At 40.8% G+C, this 10005-nt stretch overlaps 1 protein-coding gene across 1 annotated transcript in view; it reads left to right on the top strand.

Annotated features, from left to right (window-relative positions):
* Positions 1 to 10005, top strand: part of atp8a2 (ATPase phospholipid transporting 8A2) — a gene marked incomplete at its 3' end in the record, with an annotated part of 62001 nt that overhangs the window by 39174 nt on the left and 12822 nt on the right. The window contains 3 exon segments of the mRNA XM_014002237.1: positions 1512 to 1684; positions 5288 to 5471; positions 7007 to 7117. Coding sequence (XP_013857691.1) covers positions 1512 to 1684; positions 5288 to 5471; positions 7007 to 7117 — 468 coding nt within the window.

The following is a 10005-nucleotide window of genomic DNA, read 5'->3' as shown; positions in this document are numbered from 1 at the left end:
TTATTTGCTGATACAGTTGTAAAAGTATTTTTAATTTGAAAAATACAGATTTTTTATCAATTGTTTTACTTACTACAGTTTGATTTTTGTGAGGTGCTGACCATTTAACTTTTTATTTGAACTGACTGTGTGTTTTTCAGAGGAAGCTAAGTTGAAGATGCTTTCGTGTTTGAATTGAAAATTGGACTGAAAATGATGCAGTTTTTTTTCACTGAAAACCTAAAACAACCACTGGGTACAGAGCTTTCTCTCTCTGTCACTAGAAAATTTAAAATAATGTGTTCTAGATTAATGAACTGATATTTAAACAAATAAAATCAGCCAAAGTATGACAGAATATCTCATAAGTCAGATTATAGGTCCGTAGTTTTGTCATCTCTTTTCCACTCTGTTTGCTGCTAGAGATTAARTTCTTTATTCATTTTATTGTAACTTTATGTCTAATTTATTACAGTTTGACGGTTGTAAGTAAATTATTAAGACGTCACTTAGGTTTGTCCCCTATTTGCATATTAGCCTAGAATCACAATAATCATCTAACTTTGAATCTTGTGCTCTTAGTAAAAACCTGCTCACTTAAGATGTGCTGTTAGTAGCATAAATTAGCCACTTAGCTGTGGTGCAGTAACAGTAACAGACTCGCTTTAACCAGAGTTTGCCCTCTTATTCTTTGGTTTCTCTTTAATCAGCTAATTCTGTTTGTAGTCCTGAAGAKGGTGAAGCACAACGTAAAAAAAAGGAATTTCAGGCAGTGGAAATAAAAAAAAATCAGGTGTGTTTGTGGGGGGAGAAGGAAGGTTTGTAGTGTGTCTGCTTCTGCACATGGAGTTCATTACATCCCTGCTGGATGTTTGTTTTCTCTATTAATCCCTGTTCCTCTATTATCATGAGCTCCATCAAAACGGCCCCAAACCCCTGCCCTCCAGATGAGCTGGCATTACACACACACACACACACACACACACACTCACTCACACACACACACACACACACACACACACACACACACACACACACACACTCTTTTCTGTTATGAATAAACGATACAATTCAGCCATCCGCAGCATTATCCCGGCCCATTTATCTTGTTATTTTTCTTCTCCTGTCCCACAGCAACACATGAAGGAAACATCTGAGATTTTACTGCCTGATTAAACGTGCCTTCAGGAACAGCATCAGCACGCTGTGATGACGTCTAGAACAACTGTAGACTTTATATTGGCATTCCTAATTGTTTAGGGATACACAGGAGCAAATTGTTTCCCCCCACAGATGAAAGCAACCCTTGAGCATGTGTCTCCAATTTACTGCCAGTGGTTTTTTTGACCTTTCATCAAACTGATGYTTTGTGTACGCAAATTATATTTTCGCTGTTTTGCAATGCAACAATATCCACACACACAAAAAATAAAAAATCTGAAAAATGCGGTCACTTAAAGTTCACTGTGTTCTTCTGCTGATTGAGCTCAGTTAATTTATCCTGAACCATCTGTGTGTTTGTCGTCTTGCAGGCCACTCGTGCCACTCTCACAGCTCACTGCTCAACGCTGGGCGACTCTCTGAGAAAAGAAAACGACCTCGCGCTGATCATCGACGGCCAAACGCTGAAGTACGCCCTGTCCTTCGAGCTCCGCCAGGCCTTCCTCGACCTGGCGTTGTCCTGCAAAGCTGTGATCTGCTGCCGGTAGGGAGGCATCAGTCATTACCTAATTTCCCTCTGGGATCAATAAAGTATTTTTGAATTTGAATTTGAATAAGGAAAACCCTTTGCTGTTATTGTAGCTGTTTTTTTACGCAGGTCAGGCATCATTTCAAATAAATCTGAATCTCCAGATTGTCTGGGTTACCTCTGAGAACCCATTTAGAAATAGGAAATGTAACATATTTCAACGATTCTGAAATAAGAATGAAATTTTGTTAAGAATGTGATGGACAAACACAAACAGCATTGTGATGTTGTGGAAACTCTCATGTGAGGACGTTTAGTTTGTAATCCTCCAACATGTTCTTTGTATTAAACAAACCCAGTAACACCTCAGGGAACCTATAAAAGAAAAAACATGCACACACACACACACACATCTGTCTCTGTTGTGTGTATGAGGAGAGAAAATGAAGGGATGCTGAATATAAATGTTAGTCATGCTGAAATGGACCGTTAGCATCTACGGTCATCGGTGTTTAAAATTCACCGTGATTTGAAGAARTCAACGCTCACTGCTTAAAAACAGTTTGAACAAATGAGTTTCCGCTTGTGTGTTTGTACTTGTGTGAATTTGTGTTGTGAGGAGGATCGTAACGGTCTCTGGTGCGTGTCCGAGCCACATCCGGACCCAGGTCTGTCCGGCCCTGCAAACAGCCTCCAGCTTCCTCTCGTCTGTCTTTTTATTGCATCTTTTCTTCTTTCGTTCTACCGCCAGCGCTGCTGGAAACTTTTAAAACGTCCCAACATTTTCCTTCTGATCAGTTTTAAATCATATCTCATGAACTGCTGATCTGTGTGCGGATCAGTTGTGTAAACACTACTTTAATCCCGTTTTTAATTTTTGTTTTAATAAATCTGACTGGATTCAGATTCTGATTAAAAACTGTAATAAAATAGTAGTAGTGCCTTCAGGCTCAGGCCATTTGCAAAAGAGATCTGTGATCTTAATGGGATTTGTCTGGTTAAATAAATGTCAATATAAAAATCATTAAATTTATTTGATCTAAATTCTGTCTGAATTTAAAATTTGGTCATGCTGACAATAGAAAAGCATTTCTTGTCCCAAAAAAAGATATTTTCTCCTAAATGATTTTTTGACTTTTTCTTTTTGGTCATTTGAAATTTACAAATTGCCTCATATTACTGAACATAATTATTTGCTCCAGTTTCTACTGAAAATAAATTGATTATCTTTTATATAAATGAGATTAAATCTGTTCAGCCTTGTTTTTTTTACATACCTAAATAACAGACAAGACATCAAATTAAAAAAATTTGTAAGAGTGTCCAACATATTTGGGAGTTTAAAAAAAGCTAATCAGTTTTCCGGTAATTTAATTCATAACCCTGTAATTTTTAGCGTGATCATTGTTTTTAAAAAAAAGTTTGTGTGTGTGAGACTGGGAGCGGGCGGGTCGAGCGTGTTCGTACGCATGGGTTCCTGACTTCATGGCGCGTTTGTTTATAGGAGGGCTTGGCGGCTGCTTATTTTCTGCTCAGTTCCTCCGTGAAGAGCTCCGGGAGCCTTTCATCTTCCCAGCTCCACTTTACACAACCCCAGACACTGTTCGCCRTGTTTAGAGTGAAGGTAGAGGCAGAGATGAAGAGAGAGATGTGGTCWGAGGCCAAGACACGCAGYAAGCATTTGTGCACACTTGCAAGAKCAGAGGTTGATCCCATCCTTCCTTAATGGCTGCAGAAGAGAAAAAAAAAGCTCTGGGATTTAACTTTGCATCCTGTGGAGGTGGAGAGGGGTGTAGTGCTTGTGATTTTTGCCTGTTTTTATCAGAACGTGTTTCGATTGTACCCACTGGTTCAAATCCCCCACAAAATACCCAAAAATGAGGGCGAGGGGAGTCGTTTTTATGCTCATAATTAAATTTTATCATAAAATCATTATATTGAGTTCCATTTGCRTGTAATGGTCCACGCAGCTGCTCATTATCTCATCTTATAATGTCATTAGCTGCGGCGCAGACAGACGTGGAGGATAATTATTTTTTACGCTGGTTTCCAGGAATTAGACCAGCCCTTATGAACATAACTCATTGGCTTTCTGGGAAATGTTTAAAGTAATTTCAGCACTTTAGGCCCTGTGTTGGTACCTAAATCATCATCACCCCATGCATCACCGAGCCTCAGGTAATTGCTATAATCTGGGAAATGTAATATAAATATTTAATCTTTGGCTGTGGGTTAATATCCAGTAAAGYGACCGTATTGCTGCCTTGAAGATTATTAAAGCTAGATTATCTGGGTTTTATGATTAAATGCTATAATGTTGAAATTTACAATGCAAACACCTAATTTATTTTAAGCTATACTGAATCTAATCTCCGCTGTGGGAAGTTTAACTTGCTTTGTTGTTCAGCTTTTATCTTTGTCCCGTATCGGTTTTCCCTCACGTCTCCTCTTTTTGAGACAGATTTGTTTTCACTGAACACTTCGGCTCACAAAGACACGACTCCGTCAACCTTTGTGTCTTTTTACACGTGACTGACAGTCAGAGGAAACACCTCCTGATATAATGTCTGTTGTGAAAAAACACTTTCAGGATGAATTCAGTGTTTGTAGCAGAGTCTAGATTGCACATTTAGTTCACGAGCCAAGATCACTCCGCTTACAACCAGGAAGTGATGAACTTCTGACTGAACTATCAAAATAAAATGCAAGTGTATAAGTGGGACATTTTATTCTTAGGTCAACAAGGGGCTCCCACCTCTAAAAGTAGATTTTATTGATTGACTTTTTAATTCTTCTGGTGGAAAATTACTTTTTTTTTTTACATTTTTACTGAAGGTATTTTATTTTATGATTTTTTTCACCTAATATTTGAGCAAATTTAGGGATTAAAAGCCGTCTAGTCTGTATTCGCATTGAAATGAACAGTTTTATCAGGATCTGTGCCAACGAAATTAAAAAGAAATCCTCAGTTATTTTAAATCTCACAGAATATTTACATTTAAACGAACTAGGGTGCACTAAGATAACATATGCAACTTAACGTGTGTGCATGTTCAGGAAAACAAAAAGTGCTTTTTRAACAAAATTTAAACCTGAATGAGTAGAACTTRTGAGGTTGGAGCTTCTTTTTAAAGTGTTTTTCTGCAGATCAAGCACAATGCATGGTGACACTTCACCATCCTCCCTCAGTGGCCTTTAGGGAAGCGTCTGTAATGGAGCCTCCTTTTGTCAGTGAAGAGACCCAACCGGTTATTGAAAGGGTATCAGTGATGCAGGTCAAGAGGGTGGAGTACCCCTGGAAGCTCCCTGAACACACAACACTCTATGCAGTTGTGCATAAATTCACGTAAACACACGCATTTGCAACAAAAACTCACCAGAAGTGGGTTTCATCAAACGTTTTTTAGACAGTGACTCTTTGAACTGAGTTTTTTTTCTGACAACCACTCTTCAATCTCTTCCCCCCTTTTCAGCTTTGATTTATTAATCAGCCAGTATGAAAAGAAAAGCAGGGAGAACATGAGGAGAAATGATGATTCCCTTTTCTCGGCCTCTAATTTCCTCCCAGAACAAGCAGCTGCGTTAACCCATTAACCCGTCTCCACCTGCTTCCYGCAGGGTGTCCCCGCTGCAGAAGTCCGAGATCGTGGACATGGTGAAGAAGCACGTGAAAGCCATCACTCTGGCCATAGGCGACGGGGCGAACGACGTGGGGATGATTCAGACGGCCCACGTCGGGGTGGGAATCAGCGGCAACGAGGGCATGCAGGCCACCAACTCCTCTGACTACTCCATCGCTCAGGTGGGTGCAGRTGCAGCGTGAAAACACGTAGAGCAGATATTTACTCTCCAGGGTCGCACAGAGGTCTTACATCGTCCACTCTGTGGTCAGTTCCTTTTCACTTTAACCCTTCTTCAAAGAAACAAATGAAAGAATTCACTTAAACAGGGGTGTCAAACTCCTGTCCTCGAGGGCCGCTATCCTGCATGTTTTAGAGGTTTTCTTGCTCCAACACACCAGATTTTGATCGCTGGGTAATTAACAGGCTTCTGCCCAATTTGAAGAGTTAATTCAATCACTGAATCAGGTGTGTTGGAGCTGGAAAACCTCTAAAACATGCAGGATAGCGGCCCTCGAGGACTGGAGTTTGACACCCCTGGATTAACATTTTCAACTGCGATTAATCTCAGTAAAAAAATTTTTAGAAACTGTTATGTCTGAATGTGTAYGTTTTTATGTTGCAATACACACCGTGTGCAACATGTCATAAATCTGTTTTTCTTTTATTGTGATTGGACTTTTTTTTTTTCATTGCTGACAACTAGGACCTCAGTATCTTTTATTCATCCTCTACTCATTTGGAATAACAGTAAAAACTCCTTGRCTTCTTGATTAGTCTTATTATGCACAAAATTCAATTATGACTAATGTTTAAAGCATTTTTCAGGTACTGTTATACAAAAACGGTGYCTTATATTTTCAAAACCTTTAAACAAAGAAGGCAAAGCAAGCCTGTCTTTTTTTCCCTTCCTACACGCGGATCAGCCTCGTCCCTCTGTTTGTTACGGTGGTTTTTAAAATGAAGAGGTCTTTCAGGCTCAAACTCCTCTGGCAGTGAGGCAGTTCAGCGCTGCAGCGTTTACAAATAACTTCTATGCAACACACAGTCGAAGAGTTTAAAAAAAAATACAATAGGACGCACTAATTATCGATCAAAACACAACACTCAAGTAATGGTAGTGTTGTCTTCTTTCGTGTGGTTTTGTTTACATTTTCACAGCTGTTTAGTCGTGCCGATTGATGAAAATTTGTATTTAAACACTGGTTTCAAATGTTGTCTAAAAGATTAACTTTTTTTCTAATGATGCCACAATTAGGCAATCAAAGACGTTTGCTTTAAATGTTTTTTCCTAAACTGATATCCATAAAGTAGAGCTAGCATTTATAGGAAGCACTATTGGTTCATGGTGGTATTAAAAAAAGGCAGCTTGGATACACGTTAAAAGGCTCCTCTCAGAACATATAACAGCTTTTATTTTGAAAGCTGACAGTACTGCTTATTTTTGTATTATTTAATTTTATTTACATTTTGTCTGGCTGGGTTATAGTTATGTTACAGAAGTGTTGGATTTGAGGGGGAAATGTTTATTAATATCGTTGTAATTGTTGTTATATACAGTATTTGTTGAATTAAAAGCATGACAGCTGACATAAGATGTCTGTAGTTCCCCCACACATTCCCTGCCTGAGACTTTCACTTTCAGGTTTTATTTTCCCTCCACTAACTGATGAATTCCTGAATTTATTTATTTATTTTTTTGTTTTCTGTTGGGCAGTTCTCCTACCTGGAGAAGCTRCTGCTGGTCCACGGGGCGTGGAGCTACAACCGTGTCACAAAGTGCATCCTCTACTGTTTTTACAAGAATGTGGTCCTCTACATAATCGAGGTAAGCCACACCGTGTCTGCAGCTTCAGATTAACAGAGACGTTTTGCAGCTGTTTGTCGACGTGGCTGACAGTGATGGACGAGGTGCCCCTCTGGTGTCTGATTGGTGGGGTTAGTTACGATCAGAGGAAAGCTCAGGGTTGTGTGTGTGTGTGTGTGTGAGATGAAGAGGCAGCTGTCTCACTCTGATGTCTGATGTAAAGGATGCCAGCAGGTGCAGGTCCTCCTGGGAGCCCACCGTCCCGCTCAGACCAGCGCTCTGTGTCTGTAAATATATACGTCTCCATGATTGCCTCACATAATTGGCCTCCAGCAGAGCGATCCAGGTCAAAGGTTAAAGACGGTTTCTGTTCACTCAGTGGAGGTAGAAACATAAAGATGGGGGTGGGAGTGATGGAGAAAAAGTGTGCATGTGYCTAAGCTCACCCCCAGGAGTGTTAGTAATACCCCAACTCCCAGCAGCAGCCCCAAACATTTACRCTGTCTGACCTCAGATCAGCTGGGTGACTTCACATTAAAATGTTAATCAGGGTGCAGTTCAGACCAGCATCCGGTTAGGAACTGCAGCACTGTGCGCAAGTTTAAAACCATTTCCCTGTTTTGTTTTCAAGGAACCAGGCTTTATTTTAATCTTTTTTGGTGCTCTTGATCAACAGTTCTGCAGACGTTGCAGAGATTTTTCAAAGATTTTCACTAGACTTCGGCTGCTTTTTCACTCATCCATACTAGACGGCACATTCTATCCATCCTTTCGTTATTCTCYACTTGTTCCAGTGTCGGGTCTCCAGGGCTGCAGCTTGAGCAGGGAGGCCCAGACGTATCTTTCTGCAGCCACCTCTTCCAGGTCTTCTGGGAGGATTACAAGGCGTTCCCAGACTAGCCAAGAGACATCAGGCCCTTTTGCACTGCAAGGCCCGGCCCAGGTCGGCCTGGCTTCAAACCAGGGTTCAGCATGTTTGCGTTAGCTGTTCTGGCACCATTCCATCTAGGGCGGAGCGATATGGACAAAAAAAATCTATTTTTTTTCTTCATTTGCAGATATCATTAACCTGAAGATATCTTTCTTTCTTTCTTTAAAAAAAACATACTGTCATACCCTGCTTGCTTACCATGACTTGTACGGATATGATTAACCACAAAAACATTTGAAACATGTTCTCCAGGATGATGAGGTGGGGGTAAAAGTTTATGCTCATCAATGAATAAATCTGACTCAGCATGCGCACACTCCCATGGGCTCGGTTCGGGCTCGGTTTGCGCTTTGGATACCATGGAGTGCATGCATCCTCCCCAATGATGGAGGTGTTTATACTTGGTGCWTACRTTATTWTAATATTCTCCATGTGGCAGAATAATTTATAACTCATGAAATGTTGTAGGAGAGCAAAAGCATGATGAACTAACAAACTGTTTGAATGTTGCATGTCGCGCGCAGCCTTTGCACAAGGAGCTTGGTCACTCGTGCAAAGATGGACATATCTGTTGGATAATGGCACTCTGAGCACAAATATTTAATATAAAGTTAGGTTTTAGAGACCAAAGTCCCAGTAGTGAAGTGATTGAGGAGAAGAGAGGTTTACTCAATCAGGAGGACTGCTGCTCCTACTGACCCGCCCGGCTCTGCTCTCATTGGACAAAAGTGCTCTGGGGTTTGTTTGGTTTGTTGRAAGTAGCATCCCATTTAGAGCAGAATGGGTGACTTTAACAAGACCGCAACAGAAAACAACCAGAGTTCCCCGTCTCCACCCATTTACAGATGACGGATATCCGTCCTGGAAATCTGTCCTGGCCATGTTCAAAGTTACAAAAATCCATTGTGGCGACAGAGAACTTTAAGCCCCGTGGTTTTGGCTGCCGTGAATCCAAGACTGAATTCTGCCCGCTGATTGGTTCACTTGCCACTGACCTCAGTCACATGACTAAATCCTTCMCRCTGATTGGTTTCTGTGGCAAATATTCCACGAATAGGGACTTATGCCTCTGTCCTTCACCACCGTATTTGTTGTCTTTTCGTGACAGTATGAAAACTCGATAATGTAAAATCGCATATCTTCAAAGCAACATGGACAATAATATCTGCAATATATATCGCCCACCTCTAATTCCACCCCGATTTCTTCAACCWCGAGATMCGAGGTTCTRTTTGGGCTGGGCTGCTCAGTTTGATTTGACGTCAGCTGCTGCTGCTCTTTGATTGGTTYGCTGACCACAGCCSTCACGCAGATGATCRTAACTTTATGTGAATCATTTGCAGCAGCTGTATCTTTTTTTTGACACAAGTTTAATTACACAACTGCTGTTGCAATATGCTAAGCAACGACAAGCTAACATTAGCTACGATTAGCTTACAGCTTTCTGTCGGCTTGTCCTCTCATCTTCACCGTCACACAGCAGGTCCTGTACAGCCTTTGGTACTTTTCCGTCAAGTTTGGTGTAGTCCATTATTGTTTTGTCCCAAATAAAACTAAATGAGATTTGCATATAATTATTATTATCTGCTTGACGCAAACACAACTACGGTTGAGGTAGAATAAGGCCAGGCCGAATGGAGCTGGCTGCAAAAACACCTATATATAGCATGTCCTTGGTTTTCCCCAGTGTTTCCTCCCAGTCAGACATGCCCAGAAATCCTATATAAGGAGGGGTCCAGGTGATGTCATTACCAAGTGTCTGAACCCCCTCAGCTGACTCCTTTAGATGTGGAGGAGCAGCAGCTCTACTCTGAGTGTCTCTTAGATAATCAAACCTTTTACCTCATCTCTGAGCTACCCTGCAGAGAAAACTCATTGTGACCGCTAGGGATGTAAGAAAATATCGATACACTGAAATATCGCGATATTTCATTTCCCCATACTGTATCGATATTCTAAAGCCCTGTATCGATTTTTT

The sequence above is a fragment of the Austrofundulus limnaeus genome, unplaced genomic scaffold, assembly GCF_001266775.1.
Source record: "Austrofundulus limnaeus strain Quisiro unplaced genomic scaffold, Austrofundulus_limnaeus-1.0 Scaffold12, whole genome shotgun sequence".
Lineage (NCBI taxonomy): Eukaryota > Metazoa > Chordata > Actinopteri > Cyprinodontiformes > Rivulidae > Austrofundulus > Austrofundulus limnaeus.
The sequence above is the reverse complement of the archived record's forward strand: the minus strand, read 5'-3'. Positions and strand labels throughout refer to the sequence as shown.